The following is a 17,338-nucleotide window of genomic DNA, read 5'->3' as shown; positions in this document are numbered from 1 at the left end:
CACTGCACCGATGGTTTCATTCTCTTGCTTGTGTCTATTTGTGTCAACATCATTGGTGGAAAAGATTATTCTTTCCCTGCTCAATGACCTTGACTTCTTTTTCCTGAGCCAATTCGGTGAGTTCTGATTACACACACTTTCTTCTCTTCCATTGAGCCGATCACCCTTATCTGACACCACTTTGTTCTGGGTCCTGGAGCTTCACTGCAAGACTTGAAATCAGGTAGTGGGCTTCCCCCAAGATGCTTCCTCTTTTCACACAATTATTTTTACTCTTCAAATCTTTTGCCTTTGCACTTGGATTGGAGAATCAGCTCAATGATTAAAAAAACAAATCAAAACAAAACCTCTAGCATTTTTATTGGCCTTTAAGATTCAGGTTGAATTTCATTTAATCTATAGGTAGGCAGCCCCCTACCCTGCCAATGCCCAGGGTACAGCTGGGGAAAGTCCGTGCAGGGGAACTAGTTAGGTATAGCTTTTGGAGGAACCTAGGACCAAACAAGACACTCAGGCTGGATGACAGAGGCAGTGGTGACTCAGGCAAGAGGCTGTACTTCCCCGGCTGTGGTCTGTGGGCAGATCTGTGTGTGATTGTGGCACAAACCTTGGCCCCTCTCTCCATGGACCTGTTCTTCCTGGGCCAGGACAGGTAACCCAAGGGAGGAGGGACAGCCCCCTCTAGAGTGATCGCGTGCCTCTTTTTTTTCCCCCCTTTTTTAGGGCCTCACCTTTGGGATAATGAAGTTCCCAGGCCAGGGGTTGAAATCAGAGCCAGAGCCACTAGCAACGCCAGATGGGAGCCCCTTCTCCGAACTGCCCTGCAGCTCACGGCATCACCGGATCCCTTACCCACTGATCCAGGGCAGGAAGGTATCCGCATAATCATGGAAGCTAGTCGGATTTGTTTCCCTGGGACACAAAGGAAACTCCCTGTGCCTCTTTTAAAATATCATTTGGGAGTTCCCGTTGTAGCTCGGTGGTAAGGAACCTGACTAACATTCATGAGAATGCAGGTTTGATCCCTGGCCTCGGTCAACGGGTTAAGCATCTGGCATTGCCCTGAGCTGTGGTGTAGATTGCAGAGGTGACTTGTATACGCTGTCACTGTGGCTGTGATGCGGGCTGGCCGCTGTAGCTCTGGTTTGACCCCTAGCCTGGGAACTTCCATGTGCCACGAGTGTGGTTCCAAAAAGCAAGCAAACCAACACAAAAAATCATTTCCGGGAAAAGTTCTTGAATGACTATGACTCCAGTGGCCAGTGGGTCTAAAGGAGAGAAGGACCTGCCCCAGGAGGAGCGTGGAGGACACACAGCTGCTTCCCATCAGTCAGACTTCCTCCCCGCCCCCCAGGACAGCTGGCCCAGGCTGGGATCTCAACTCCCAGTATTGAAAATGCCGAGTCCTCTTCTGCTGCGTGTCGATCTTCAGAACATGTCTCATGAACAGCATAGGAAACAAATGATCTCCTTGAGATATTGGCTCGGGTGTGAAAACCATATGAACACACAGGCAGGGAGGAAGTCATCAGAGGGCAGGGCAGAGACTGGGCACCTCTGCTCCAGTGTTAGACAATATACTGTTTCAATAATATCATTAATAATAAAAATGACATCTCCCAGCAACAAAATGCAATACCGCTTCCTGATATTTAATGGCCACCTCTACCATCTGGGAATTTTCATCCCGAGTCCCTTTGGTTTTGGGGGTGTGAGAGCTCAGTCCCGTCCCCTGGTGACCCTACCGCCCAGATCCCCTGCTCCTGGCAGTGGAAGATCCTTCCCGCTCTTCCAGGTGACTCTGGAACCATCCCCAGGGCACAGGCTCTGCAGTAGGAGGGGCCACCATGCAGCAGCAGGTCCCAGGGGAGCAGCCGTCCAGACCCAGCACATAGGGGTTGGTCTCTTAGGGTGAGCAGGCGGCCCCAGATGTGAGCCCCTCAGAGCCAGCTGTTCCCCACCCTCAGTCCCAGTAGCTATGAGTGAGCAGGGTCCTGGTCCAGGACCACCCCCGCTGCTAGAGAAAGAGACTGAGGGTCAGGGTTCCACTAGATAAAGATAGGAGACCCAGGAGTTCCCTGGTGGCTCCATGGGTTAAGGATTTGACATAGCCACTGTTGCGGTGTGGGTTCAGTCGTGGCTTGGAAACCTCTGCATGCTGGGGATGCAGCCAAAAACAAGCAAAAAAGAAAGACAGAAAAGAAAAAAGAAACATGAAAAGGAAGAAGAAAAAGGAGATTCAGATTCTACCCGTCACTAGACTCAGGGCAGATCCCTTAGTTTCCTCCTGCACGAGATGAGAGAGGTCGGTATTATTATTGGTGATATGATGGAAACAGCTTAAACATCCGTGTTCTTACATTTTCCAAAGCGCACACTGAAGGCTCCTGACAGCTCCAAGTAGCAAAGAGAGAAGATGTTACTTCTCCTTTAAGGGCACAAAGTCGAGTCTCAGGAAGGTGAGGTGGCCTGTGTCCTGTCACTTGGCACCGGAGACAGAAGAGCAGCTCCAAGGGGACCACTGGGGGTTGACCTACTTTTCCTGTTTCCTGCCTTCTCCACAGGAGAAGAGGGGACCTTCTAGATGTCTTTGGGCTTTAGTCTTGCCTGTCGCCTTTCAGTGGTGGCTGCTGCAGAAGCCATTGCTGAGTGATGAGGGTGCCTCAGCCTGAGGTTCACAAAGATCTATTATGCTTTGATCCAGCTCTGGGGTGATGGCCACGCCCATCCAAGAAATAGAAACTCATCAGGACTTTCTAAAGTTTTAAGTCTGCTTGGGGGTTCCCGTCGTGGCGCAGTGGTTAATGACTCCAACTAGGAACCATGAGGTTGCGGGATCCCTGGCCTCGCTCAGTGCGTTCAGGATCTGGCATTGCTGTGAGTTGTGGTGTAGGCCGATGGCTACAGCTCCAACTGGACCCATAGCCTGGGGACCTCCGTATGTCGCAGGTGTGGCCCTAGAAAAAGACAAAAAAAAAAAAAAAAAAAAAAAAAGAAAGAAAGAAAAAAGTCTTAAGTCTGAGTTGTTATTTCCTCCAGTGGAGACTCTCAGGCTTTCCCCTGTCTGCTGCTTGAAGCACAGTTACTCCCCCAACACAGACCCTGGAGAGTCTTCCGGGATTTTACTTACAAATAAGCATTGATCTGGTACAGAAGCCACCAGGAAGCAAACAGGGCTGTTTGCACTGACCGTGAGTCCTCGGTAGGGCTCTTAGCTTTGTGCACACCGGCTCCGCCTGGGCAGCCTTCTCCAGCACATGCGCTCCTGCTCTCGAGGTGGACTCTCCTGACGGTCACCCCATTGTCCCAGGAACACACTGTTCATTTCAGGACTTAGGGTATGCAGAACTCTTCAAGACTGGACACCTTTTTAAAAAGGTTTCTTATGGCTGCGCCCATGGCATATGGAAGTTCTGGGCTGACCACACCACAGCCACAGCCACACAGGATCCAAGCCTCATCAGGGCCCTAACCCGATACTCAGGGCTATGCCAGATCCTTAACCCACTGAGCAACACTAGGGATCAAACCCGCCTCCTCACGGACAATGTGTTGTACTCTTAACCTGCTGAGCCACAGTGGGGACTCCAAGATTGGAATATACCCGATGTTGAATCTTGCTCCCCTCCCCACCTCCCCTCCCCTCCTCTTCTTTCCTTCCTTTCTTCCAGGTTTGTACAGCCTGTATCCGGGGCATATGGATATTCCCAGGCTAGGGGGCAAATCAGAGCTGCGGTCACTGGCCTACACCACAGCCACAGCCATGTCAGATCCGAGCCATGTCTGTGACCCACACCACAGCTCATGGCAAGGCCAGATCTTTGACCTACTGAGCCAGGCCAGGGATCCAACCCGAAACCTCATGGTTCCCAGGGGGATTCATTTCCGCTGCACCACAATGGGAAATCCTATTTGAGAGTGAATCTTGATTCTTCATTTCCCTCTCAATAACCTTTTGTGCAGTGGCCTGGAGTGGGAATATAGACATAAACCCTGGTACTTGGCTCCCGTTTCTTAGTGGTACTGTCACCCATCGCCTGAGGCTTTATGACCAAATAGCTTACACTCAGCACAGGCCAAGGAATAAAACACATCTGAGACAAAGTGCAGCCTGCAGCGGCCTGAAACTTCGGCTCCACTGGGACCTGCATCGTGCGGGAGGATATGCAGCAGGAGGAGAAGCTGCAGGAGGAGAAGCAGCAGGAGGAGAGGGGTCCAGCCCTTCTCCTGGGCTCTCCAGGCTGTGTCCTTCCTCCAGGCGGGATGGGAAGCACACTGGATGGGAGTCAGGCATCCCGGCCTTGCATCCACCTTCTGCCGCTGCCAACCTGCGTGGCCTTGATGGATGACCTTGCCCTCATCTCTGTACCTGATTGGATGATTTTAAAGGTCTTTACTAGCTCCAAACCCTAACCTTTTCCATGGTCATGACTTCCCTGTCTGAGTGCAGGTGCTGCCGCCTGCTCAGATGTGCTCCTTCCAGATTCCTCCTCATTTCCTCTGAAGGTGCTCCACTGGGTGCCTACTCACAGCCTCTAACTTGGGGTGTTCTCTTGACTCCCTGCTCACAACCCAGATTTGATCCAGGAGGAAATGCTGCAAATCCATCCTGAGAACGTGTCGAGACTCCAGTCACTGACTCGTCCGTTCCCTGCTCTCACCCCCACTAGCAGCATCTCCTCCAGCCTGGACGCTGCTCTGTTTCCTTCCTTGACGGTGTCGCTCGCCTTCCCCTCCTGAGTCTGTGCAGCAGCCAGACCCATGCTTCTTGAGAGCACTCACTCCAGCCTGATCTTCGGTCAAACCATCTTACAAACGCCACATCTGAGACAAAATCAAAACCCTCCTCGCATCCGGAGGCCATGTGATCTGGCCGGACAGTGGGTCTCATCCCAGCGCCTCCCTCCTGCAGCTTCGCCAGCCTCCTGGCTCCTCCCTGAACACACACCCCCTCCTGTCCTCGTGCCTGCAGAGAACGTCCCCACACAGCCTCGCGGGCATTTCCTTTGGGTCCTTCCCATCTGGACTCAGAGGTCACCCTCCCAGGAAGGCCCACACTCACCCCCCACCCTGTCACCCCACACTTCTACTCAGGGTCACCTTCCCCAAGGCCCCTCCCACCTCCGATGTGACACGTCCCTCCCTGACGAGGCATATAGTGTCCACTCTGCCCCTCCCCCAGGACAGAGACTCCACACGGCGGACAAGTTTGGTCTCTGGCAACGTCCCTGAGGTCTCCCAGATGCTGAAAGTGTGTGTCCTGTGTCTGGCGCACAACAAATACCCGTTGAACAGAGTTGAGTGACGGATCAGTGCACAGACCCTCCCTCTTCTAGGACAGTACCTTCACTCGTGTGACCTCGGGCCACGTGCTGTCTGGTGGCAGCTCCAGCACAACGTCCATTCCCAGTGACATCAAGGCCGCCTGTCCTTTCCTCACAAGGGCTGATGTCCCCTCCCTGCCAGACCAGTCCTTCTGCTCACCCCATGCAGCGCTCTTTCTCTCCTCAGGAAAGATGCTCCTGTGCTTCTGGCCCTAGATTCCCGCTGCTGTGAGTCTATCAGACTCTGCTGTCGAAATGCATGGGCTTGGATTGGAGCCAGCACTGGGCTGAGGAGAGCTCAGGGCGGAGCAGGGGGCAGGCTGCAGAGAAGATGCAGATCCAGCAAGAGTGAGGTCAAGATGGAAAACCACTGGGTCCCTCCTCATTGCTTTTTCCAGATCCTGCTTCCGTACAAAAGAGACAGAAAGAAGCATGCAGGAAACATCTCTGGAAGGAGGGCGAGAGCTGGATGAGGCTGAAAATGGATCTCTTGATACCACTGAGATCCTGTGAGCAGGGACCCCTTGGATGTGTGGGGACAATGGCAAGCAAATGCTCCTGCCTCTGCCCATGATGGGGGACATCCAGAGCAGGATGAATCTGAACTTTACACATGAGAAAGAATAGTCATTATTAGAATAATAATAATAAAGAAACCTAAATAAGTCAAATATAAACACACACAAAAGGGACGAAGGAAGGGCCCCAGGCTGGAGCGTAGGCTACCTGGTGACAGGAGGCCCTTGCTAACCAAGCTCCTGAATACAGGACAAGGCCCAGGGGACTTCTCAGTCCCTGAGATCACAGGGCCTGGTGGAAGAAAGTTCTCCTGAAGGGACAAGGACAAAGGGACAGCGGAAAAGGTGACCCAGCCTGGGAGTGTCCACACTGAAGCCCATGATGCCCTGAGCTCTCACTGGGCACAGGCCCCGTCCATGTTTCTCTCCTCACATCCCATCCGGAACAGACACAGCACAGCACACATGTGGATTCTGGAAGGTTCTCAGTCCTTCCATTTATTTCTTCTCACAAGCTTAGGAAATCTCTCATTTATCATCCCCACAAATCCTCCTGCCTCCGATTAGAAAAAGCAAATTCAATAGAGGTTTTATTTCCAATGAGAAAACAGGAAGTCATTACTCAGGGCAGTGAAGTTAAGATAAGGATGGAGATGGTGTCCAGTGCCCCCACCCCCATCTCCCACTTGCGAGAACTGGAAAGAGGATCAGGGAAGAGAACACAGGTCAGGGTGAGAAGGGGACATGGGGGGCAGGACTGGGCCAGGGTCCCCACCTCTTCTCATGATGCTCATAGGAACACAGACACTTTCAGATGCTGCTGCAGAAACAAGAGTCAGGGGATCTGGAGTCACAAAGTGGGACGTGAACAAATCTTGTGTCCCTCAGTCCCTACAAGGCAGCTCTCTCACACTGGGAAAGAAAATCACCAGGAAACAGGCAGGTCAGTCAAGGAAGGGCTGACATGCTCAACAGCCCCACATACTCAAACGTCCCTCTCAAAGATCCCCGTCACCCAGGGCACCCCCTCTGCCCCAACCCCCTCCCCATCTAGGCCCTCCAGGGTCTCACCTCTAGGATCCATTGGAAGAAGCACATCAGAGCCCTGGGCACTGTCACTGCCTGAGGGAGAGCAAAAGCAGGACGGGGTCAGGACCCCCAAGAGAGAAGACAAGAGAAGGTGGGTGAGCTCCCCCCACGGCCTCCTGTCTGCACCACCAGGGCCTCAGGGATTACAACCCTCCAAACTGAGCTGTAGCCTGAGTGTAGCTCCCTCCTTTTTCACCTGTGGGAAGATAACATTTATGTGAGAGGCCAAGAAGAAATCTGAGCCATGCGATCTTAGAGGAAACCCTAGTCCTGGAGCACAGAGACCTTTCCAGAACTTTGCCCAAAAATCCAGGCCAGGTCAGGAATGTGAAGGAAGGAGATGTGGGGGAGACTGGACCGAGTGCCCTCCAGGAGGCCTCTCCTCAGTGGGGGCCTCCCCTCCACCTCCAAGGGCTGAGAACCTGGTCCCCAACTGGAAGAATCCAGGGGACACATTTGTCTTTCATTTCCACATGTGCTTCACAAAAGGGTACGTGGTAACACTCAGTCCCAGACTCAGCACATGTGTGTGGAGGGCACGTCCAATAAAGACGCAGGTAAATTTCTACCTGAACTTGAAACACCTGAGACAAAAAAAACCCCCTCATATTCCCACCTCCCTTCCCTACCTGAGCGCTTCTTCCTCCAGATCACAGCTCCAGCCACCATGGCTCCAGCGACCAGGACCAGAACCAGGCCAACATGATGCCCACGATGGGGACGGGGGGTCTGAGCAGGGTCTGGTAACAAAGGGCAAGGGAGGGCCCTCCTCAGGCTGGAGTCCTGACCTTGCTGAAGGTCTCCAGAAGGGCTTCTGCTGTGTCTGAGAAGAGGCTCCACCCCCAGGTCCCTCCTTACCCCATCTCAGGGTGAGGGGCTCCTGCAGGCCCTCGTGCTGCACATGGCAGGTGTAGCTCTGCTCCTCTCCAGGAGGCACCACCAGGGCCGCCCACTTCTGGAAGGTCCCATCCCCTGAGGGCCTGGTCTCCACCAGCTCCATGTCCTGGCTCTGGTCTGCCCCTCCCGCTGCCAGGTCAGGGAGATCTCCTTAGGGTAGAAGCCCAGGGCCCAGCACCTCAGGTGACCCCCAGGTCAGAGCTGGGGTGTGGGTCACATGTGTCTTTGGAGGCTCTGAGGGAGAAGAATCAGAAAATTCACCCTGTGGGTCCCCTGCCTGGGCCCCTGAAGCAGCCTCATGTGACCAGTGGGGGAAGGGCCAGGTTAATGGGTTTGAAAGGAAGCACAAAACCAAGAGGCAGCCTGGACTTGGGTATTTGGGAAAGCTCCTAGTCCTTAGAAAGTTCTAGACTCAGGGTGATAGTCCAGGAGGAGCTCCAGGACTTTAAGGGGGAGAATATAGTCATGTTCCTGACTTTGGTGGAGGCGGAATGACTCAGGCAAGGTGGTGTCAAGGATGCAGAGCTGTTCTCAGGCTCAGAATAGGCTTGAGAAAGTCGTGGTTCACACGATGGCGGCCAGGGTCAAAGGGCACCGCTGAGCAGTTCTTTCAGGGATGGTCTCCCCTTTCACCCCAAAGAGACAGGATTCATAATGTCCTTTAGGAAGGGGGCCCTGGGAGTCCCTGTCTGTGGAGAAGCTGGAACCTAGGTGGACTCCTCCTCTCAGGACAGGCAGTGGGGGGCTTTCCCGCAGGGACCCCTTTTCCTCTCCCTGTGGGAAGGCAGCTCCCTCCCGAGGGGAGATGGTGGAGGCCCCGCGCCCCTGATACCTGCGCGCTGCAGCGTGTCCTCCCCCATCTCCAGGTATTTCTGGAGCCACTCCACACACGGCCCTGCAGGTAGCTCCTCTCCTGCTCCGCCACATTGGCCGTCTCCCACTTGCGCTTGGTGATCTGGGCCGCAGTGTCGCCGCGGTCCAGGAGCGCAGGTCCTCGTTCAGGGCGAGGTAATCCGCGCCGTCGTAGCGTCCTGTCTGTACCGGCGGAGGAGGAGCCGGTCTGGTCCACGTCGCAGCCAAACAAGCTCTGGATGGTGTGAGACCCTGACCCCGCCCCGAGTCAGCCACGCCCCTGCCGCGACCAACCAGGGGTTAAACCTAAACTGAAGCTGAAACCGGGGGAAAGTCCTCGCCGGCTCAGCCTGTCGGGGGGCCTGGCGGGTCCCGAAATGCCGGGGTGACCCTCGGACCCGGAGGTCGGGGGGACCCCGGCCGGTGCCTGGGGATGGGGGTCGTGAGCTGGACCCGGGCCCGCGTCGCTCACTGGCCTCGCTCTGGTTGTAGTAGCCACGCAGGGTGTTCAGTTCCCTCGGAGAGTCTGTGCGTTGTCCTTGCTGATCCGCGTCTCCTCGTCCCAATACTCCGGCCCCTCCTGCTCTATCCACCATGCCCGCGGCTCCTTCCTGGGCTTCCGGGCGTCGCTGTCGAACCGCACCAACGGCGTGTCGTCCACGCAGCCGACGGCGATGAAGCGGGGCTCCCCGCGGCCAGGCCGGGACACCGAGGTGAAGAGATAGCTCAGGGAGTGGGGACCTGGCGGCGGGGAGGGTGAGACACGACCCTTCTTCCAGCGCGGGGCCCCGGGTGCGAGGGACCGGGCAGGGAGCTCGGGGCTCGGGAGGCGCGAAAGGGCTGGAGGTCGGAGAAAGTCCCCGGGTTTAGTCGGGGGCGAGCAGAGGCGCAGGAAGCAAGGGAGGGACGGGACCAGACGGGGCGAGGTTGGGGGGTGGGGTCTGGGCCTGGACCGCTGAGTCGCACCTTCCCCGTGGGTCCTGCCGCCACCCCGACCCCGACCCCCGGGGCGGTGTCCTCTCTCCTCCCCGCAGTGGCCGTGTCCCCGACCTCGCACTCACCTGCCCGAGTCCCGGTCAGGGCCAGGGCCCCGACAGCAGCAGGAAGAGGGCTCGGGGCCCCATGATCCTCAGCCGCGGAGTCTGGGGAGAAGCTGAGTCGAGCCGAGGGTACGTGCAGAGTTTAGAACCGGGAACCGCGGTGGCGCCGATTGGCGTCTCCAGAAACCAGACACTCAATAGGAGAGAGAAGTGGGGCCGTGCCACAAGTGTCCGGACAGGAGGGCCCCACACAGGTTGGGAGATGGCGAAGTGAAACTGGGGACACGGGGACTCCAACATGGAGCTTGCCCACCCTGATACTGCCCTGGAGCCTGCGACCCCGAGAGCCAGGCCCTGCTCCTGCTCCTGCTCCTTCTGCTCAGAAAGCTCTTTGTCACATTGTTTCCGTTGAGTCACCTGGCCCAAGGAATGTGTACTCGGCGATTTCAAACTATTTTAGTAGGAATATTTATACATTTTACGAATTAGGTCCTCAGGGATATGTATTTTATGTGTTACTTCAATCATTATTTTCCATACTAGAAATAATAGTTAACATTTGAATTTATTTTTTTAGAGGAATGTGAACCATCCATGCATTTCATATGAAAACAATTATTGCCCATAAGAAACGCCGTAGTGCCCAAAGTGGAGCTTTTTGCATTTTACTCTATGGCAAGTCTCTCTGCTGTCTGGCTCATGAGAAGAGCACTGGTTGTTTATGTCTGCTTCTGCACTGAGTCCTTTTTGTGACTGACATCTATGAAACGTAGATGTGTATTTTAAATAACCTTTTCAGATAATTTTGGATGCTATCATTATGGTAATTTCTCAAATATTTTCCAAGTGGACCTGAAACAACATCATTCAATGTTTTCTATTCTGTTGCATTAACTCCATAAGCCTGTTTTGCACATTGACTGCCTCTTGTACTAATGTAAGATTTTTTAAAAATAATACATTGTTTCACTAAGTTACATAGATCTTCCATTGTCATTCAGTCTTTCTAGTAAAGGTTGTATTCCAGGAAAAAGAGGGTGGGTCAGCTCACAGAATGATTTTCCTTGGGACATGATACTTTGGAATGTGCCAGAGTGTTTGATATGTACTTCCCCCGACATCAGAGAAGATACTATTAAAACATGGATTTAGAAGGATGATGTAGGAGTTCCTGTCCTGGTTCAGTGGAAACACATCTGAGTAGCATCTGTGAGGAAGCAGGTTCGATCCCTGGTCTTGATCAGTATGTTAAGGATGCTATGATGGCATGAGCTGTGGTGTAGGTCTCAGACGAGGTTCGGATCTGGTGGTGTTGTGGCTGTGGTATAGGACAGCATGTACAGCTCTGATGCAACCTCTTCAACCCCTAACCTGGGGATCTGCATATACAATGGGTCGGCCCTACAAAGACAAAAAAAAAAAGATGATTTACGGAAGACAAACATTTTGATTTCTTTATTTCAAAAATTTTATTTTATTTCAAATAGCTGATTTGCGATGTGTTCATTTCTGCTGGACAGTGAAGTCCTTCGATTGTACACATATGTGTCTATGTCTATTCTTCTCCATTATGGTTTATAAATGTAAGATAAGAATTTTTATTGCATCGACCAGGACGTTTTATAACAAGCCTGCTTTTTTTTTTTTTTTTTTGTCTTTTGTCTTTTGTGTTTTTAGGGCCTCACCTGTGGCATATGGAGGTTCCCAGGCTAGGGGTTGAATTGGAGCTGTAGCCACCGGCCTACATCACAGACATAGCTCGTCACAACGCCAGATCCTTAACCCACTGAGCAAGCAAGGCCAGGGATTGAACATGAATCCTCATGGTTCCTAGTCGGGTTCGTTTCCACTGTGCCATGACGGAAACACCAAACCTGCTTATTATTATTTTTTTCTATGTGTAAGTTGTGGTGAAAATAATTACTATTACAGTTGGCTACCCTAGTCCCCATTATTGCTAAGTTGTACCTCAAAGCAAATGTCAACATAGTGAAAAGTCAAATGCTATCCTAGTAATGCTATGAATGTAGTTTTCACCTCAGGGATCTCATGAAAGGGTCTCCATAACTTCAAGGGTTCCACAGACCACACTCTGAGAACGGCTGTTCTGAATAAACCTGGAAAAGTCTTCAAACTGTCCTTTGCCTTGGCCTCCTCTTCATTCCCCAGAATCCCTCTCCCTGCCCTGGACTCCCTGCCTCCCCAGCTTCAGCTGAGGGCCCTGCCCCTGGGCTCCTCCAGGAAAGGACTCAGCCCCTGGAAAGTGATGCCAGAGAGAGTCCTCCATCTGGGAAGGGAGGTGGGGGGACAGGTGTTTCCCCACTGGAACTGGGAACAGCCTATGTCTGAAGGTGCCAGACCCACGCATCACCGCCTTGGTTTAGTTCCACCTCAGCTTCATATGCATTCACCTCCCAGACAGGAATCTGTGACAGAGTCTCTGAGAGGAATCCTCTCTCTTGGGTCTAATGTATCTGACGTGAGGCCCACAAAGCGGGAAGAGCAGTCCTGTCCAACAGCCCGTTCTGTTGAAGGAACTGGTCATATCTGTCTGTGTCATCAGCTGCTCACTGGCTACATGTGGCTATTTAGCACCTCAGAAGTGGCTTTTGTGCTGAGTATGTTTAAGTTTCTTTAATTTAATTAAAGTAGCCATATGTGGCCTGTAGCTATCATATGGGACAGTGGATATCGAGAATGTTCTTAATTTTCAGGTTCTTCCCCCCAAAGATAAGGTCTGATTCATAGATTGCTGCATATTGACATAATGTTCATATGGAAGTCATTTGGATTTGTCTGAGTCTTGGATATATCCTTAAAATGCAGTATGTCCAAGAAAGTTTAATTAATATTTATTTTGAGAATATTTAGAGTAGGAGTTCCCACTCAGGCACAGCAGAAACAAATCCACCTAGGCACCATGAGGTTTCAGGTTTGATCCCTGGCCTGGCTCAGTGGGTCAAGGATCCTGTGTTACCATGAGCTGTGGTGTAGGTCGCAGACACAGCTTGGATCCCAGGTTGCTGTGGCTGTGGTGCAGGCCAGCAGCTGTAGCTCCAAGTTGACCCCTAGCCTGGGAACCTCCTTATGCCAAGGGTGTGGCTCTAAAAAAAAAAAAAATGAAAGAAAGAAAAAAAAAAAGATAACAGTATTTAGAAAGCATTTATAGTATTTATTTACATATCTATTTAGGGTGTACAGACATTAACCAAACCATGACTTTTTTTTTTTTTGATAGGCAAGAAACATTTATTAAGTTGGACACTTGTGAGAGATGCAAGCGGGCAGGCAAGGAGGTTCTGCTCCAAACCATGACTTATCCCTTGAAGGTCATAACTGCTCAAATCTGCCCATCACTGGAGCTAACGCTTGTCTATATTACCTTGGGCTCTTGGTGTCGTTTTCTTTAACCTGATAAATGTAAGCGGAAGACATCGCATAGACACAGAAGTCTTCATTCACTTAGCCCCACAGAAAGTGTTTGTTGAACACGGCATTTATCAAATATCTTGTAGGACCTGTACATGGTTGTCAAATTATAAAACAGAAGATGTGACCTCAGAATCCACCACCTTAGAATACCCAGTAGTGTTACTGACGGCTACTCCGGTCCCCTCCCTCGAATTCAGTCAATGCTGCTTCCCTTCACCAGTGGACCCCTCTCTCCTGATGAAATGTTTTACACATGGAATGAAGACGTCTCTAAGGGTCACCCAAAGATGAAAACCCATAAAAAGCCACAAATCTTTTCTGTGTCAACCAGACACAGACAGCAATATAAACCCATGCCCTCATGTCAACTCAAAGACATGTAACAAAATTGACAAATGAAAAGTAACATGTCTCAAGGTTCTGCAGCCACCAGGAGCAACTATGCGGGCAAAGAGGTTGGGTGTATGTCTGGATGCAGCGAGGGAGAACACACTGCCTCAGGGAGCAGAGGGCGTCTTAGTGTGAAGGTGTTAGAACATATACAGGATTTGGGAGTTCCCGTCGTGGCGCAGCAGAAACAAGCATGACTGGGAATCATGAGGTTGTGTGTTCGATCCCTGGCCTTGCTCAATGGGTCAAGGATCTGGTGTTGCCGTGAGCTCTGGTATAGGTGGCAGACACAGCTCGGATCTGGTGTTGCTGTGGCTCTGGTGTAGACCAGTGGCTATAGCTCCGATTAGACCCCTCGCCTGGGAACTTCCATATGCCGTGGGTGCAGCCCTAAAAAGACAAAAAGACCAAAAAAAAAAAAAAAAAAAGAAGAAGAAGAAGAAGAAGAAGAACATATATAGGATTTGGGCTTTTGGTGGGTGATTTCGAGGAGGGTGGATGGAAGAGGGGCTCAGTCTAGATCGGGTGTTGGTGTCAGTCGGTGGGGGCAAGTGTCTGACCGGGCATCTCAGTGACCCTCACCTGTAGGGAGGGCAGACTAGAGCCAGGGTCCAGTTGTGATTGCAAAGGGAGGAGTTTGGCACACTGTGAGGTCACAGGGCCACCTTGCTTGATCTGGCCTTAGAATGATGTCGTGGTCTTGTTTTGTTTCACTGTGTCAAGGTCAGTGTCCTGGTCTGATGCTGATGTTCTGTGAGGTGACTTCTGTCCAACAGGAGAACAACCCGACCGCGTGGTGAGCACCTGCCCAGCTTCTGACACCGCTGAGGCCTCCTGGAGGTGTCAGAGCAGTTCCTGATGTCCAGGGCTGCTTTGTCCCTCTTGAACTCAATATTTTATTTTATTTTATTTTGTTTATGTACTTTAGCTGTTAGGGCCTCACCTGCGGTATATGGAAGTTCCCAGGCTAGGGGTGGAATCTGAGCTGCAGCCTCTGGCCTATGCCACAACCACAGTAACAGGAGACCCAAATGGGGTCTGTGGCCTGCACCACAGGTCATGGCAATGCAGGATCTTTAACCAACTGAACAAGTCCAGGAATCAAACCTGCATCTGCATGGATACTAGTCATGTTTGTGACCTACTGAGCTATAATAAGAACCCCCTGAATTCAGTATTTTGAAGTAACTACATTCCACCGCCCAATAGAGAATACTGGAAAACATATTTGAAAAGAAGAAGTGCAAGTGTTAAACAAATATAATAGTAATAATTAATGTAAAAAAATGAAAATGTGAAATAAGAAATGGAAAGGAATTAAAATTTGTCATCTTGCCAAAGATGGAAGTAAATGAGGAGAGTATTGACAGGAATTTAGGAAGATGATAATGTTATAAGGTTGTGGGATTAAGAACTGGTACAAAAAATTTAAAGGTCACTTTTGCAACATTTCTCAATAACTTTATTATGTTTACATTTTGACACAGAAATGTCTTCTAAAACCTCATCCTATGATAATCATTCGTGTTCTCAAAAATATATATTCAAGGATTTTTTTTAATGGCGGTTTACAAAGAATGGAAATAATAAATGGAGTTCCCATCATGGCGCAGTGGTTAACGAATCCAACTAGGAACCATGAGGTTGCAGGTTCGATCCCTGGCCTTGCTTAGAGGGTTAGAGATCCGGCGTTGCCGTGAGCTGTGATGTAGGTTGCAGATGTGGCTCAGATCCCGCATTGCTGTGGCTCTGGCGTAGGCCAGTGGCTACAGCTCTGATTCCAACCCTAGCCCGGGAACCTCCATATGCCTCGGGAGTGGCCCAAGAAATGGCAAAAAGACAAAAAAATAAAAATAAAAATAAGTAAAAGAATGGAAATAATAAAAATGATTTCATCACTCTAATGTTAGTAACTATGAACAGGGGAACACTTTGTGTTCCAGGCATCATGCCATGTAATTGACACAGTGGTCGAATGTATTCCTCAAAGCCAACACATGAGGCACAGGACATGTGATCCCTCGTGCAGACGGGGGAAGGGAGACTCCAGGTTTAAGGAGTGGCAATTTCAAGGTCCCCTTGACTCCAGATCTGGAGACACTGGTGATGAAATGAAGAACAGCAGTCAGGACCCTGGTGATGTGAGACAGGCCCTGTGGTGAGACAAAGATGATAAGAGTAAATCGGAGTGCCCTGGTGGCCCAGCCTTTTAAGGATCTGGCCTTTCATTGCAGCTGCTCAGGGACTGCTATGGCGCAGGTTAGTCCTTGGCCCTGGAATTTCCACATGCCCCAGGCAAACCAAAAAAACAACAACTCGGGATCCGAGTCCCGTCTGAGACCTACATCACAGCTCACGGCAATGCTGGATCCCCAACCCACTGATCGAGGCCAGGGGTGGAACCATGTCCTCATCGATGCTACTTGTAGGCCAGCAGCTATGGCTCCGATTGGACCCATAACTTGGGAACTTCCATATGCCATGGGTGTGGCCCTAAAAAGACAAAACAAGAAAACAAAAAACCCAAAACAAGAAAACAAAAATGAATAGGAGTAAATCAAAACTGAGTCAAGTGCTGTGAGAGACAGAGAAAGGGTCGTATAGGCATGGTTTTAAAGGCATAGAAAAACAAAACAAAGCGTCAGCTGAAAGATTGAAAACAGCTCATCTCGGAGATTCAAGAGACGGGGGCAGGAAGATGATGGGGCAGCCATCCTGACAGCGAGTCTTGTAAAGTATTTTACTTTTTCAGCCTACCTGCCTCTGGCCATTGGCGAAACATGAAAGACAATAGGCAGGTGAAAGAGCATGGACCAAGGCTTGTTCTGGACCAAGAGTCATAGAAACAGAGCAGAAGTTGGAAGGTCAAAGTACATAGAGTAGTGATGTTTACGGGACGGTTGTATTTTGATTTATTTAGTTTCTTTTAGTTTTTTCTTTTTTTTTTCTTTTTTTGCCTTTTGCGTTTTCTAGGGCCACTCCCTTGGCATATGGAGTCTAATCGGAGCCAGAGCCACAGCAATGCCAGATCCGAGCCGCATCTGCCACCTACACCACAGCTCACAGCCATGCCGGATCATCAACCCACTGACCGAGGCCAGGGATCGAACCCGCAACCTCATGGTTCCTAGTTGGATTCGTTAACTGCTGAGCCATGACGCGAACTCCATTTTTCACATTTTTATTACAGTCAATTTACAGTGTTCTGTCTGATTCTACTGTGCAGCAAAGTGGCCCAGTTATGCATTTATGCACATTCTTTTTCTCGCTTCATCCTCCATCCTGCTTCATCACAAGTGCTACAGAGCAGGATCTCATTTCTTATCCACTCCAAATGCAGCAGTCTGCATCTACCAACCCCAAACTTGGTGATTTATTTCGTGTGTTGGATTAATTTTAATGGGAGGAATTAAGTGTGTTTGGAGGCAGGCAGGAGCAAGTAGAGAGTGAGAGAGGGGCCGGATCCTGTGCCCATGCCGAGGGGCAACCTCAGACAGGAGGGGGCTGCCCATCATTGCTGGTGGGAAGGTGAGGGTGCAGGTGCAGGTGGCAGAGTGGGGCAGGCGGAGGATGTAATTCTCATCTGAGTCTCTTTTTTCCTGAGTGACAAAAGAAAGAAGCTCCCATCAAGAACAGGGCGTGGGGAGGGAGTGGAGAGGATTAGGAGGGAGGAGGGCAGAGGACCTGCCCCAGAGTGGGGGGCACGTGAGGGGAACTGACTCAGGAAATGGCTTCTGGAGAGTGCAGCCTGGGGCCCTGAGGTCTGTGCTCAGCACCTTAGAGAAAGTTCTAGCAA

At 51.0% G+C, this 17,338-nt stretch overlaps 2 protein-coding genes across 2 annotated transcripts in view; both read right to left on the bottom strand.

Moving 5' to 3' along the window:
- The window catches only part of SLA-1 (MHC class I antigen 1), a 96,018-nt gene that overhangs the window by 58,463 nt on the left and 20,217 nt on the right, over positions 1-17,338 (bottom strand). The window lies entirely within an intron of this gene.
- On the bottom strand, positions 6,910-9,804 carry SLA-5 (MHC class I antigen 5). Its single transcript, NM_001114056.1, is given in 19 exon segments — positions 6,910-6,913; positions 6,916-6,968; positions 7,099-7,127; positions 7,561-7,633; positions 7,636-7,653; positions 7,655-7,671; positions 7,790-7,945; positions 7,948-8,009; positions 8,012-8,036; positions 8,039-8,062; positions 8,661-8,719; positions 8,722-8,797; positions 8,800-8,854; positions 8,857-8,893; positions 8,896-8,932; positions 9,153-9,191; positions 9,194-9,421; positions 9,742-9,768; positions 9,771-9,804. Coding segments are annotated over 19 exon segments (1,053 nt in total).

The sequence above is a fragment of the Sus scrofa genome, chromosome 7 (genome assembly GCF_000003025.6).
Source record: "Sus scrofa isolate TJ Tabasco breed Duroc chromosome 7, Sscrofa11.1, whole genome shotgun sequence".
Lineage (NCBI taxonomy): Eukaryota > Metazoa > Chordata > Mammalia > Artiodactyla > Suidae > Sus > Sus scrofa.
This window is presented reverse-complemented; position numbering and strand designations above follow the sequence as displayed.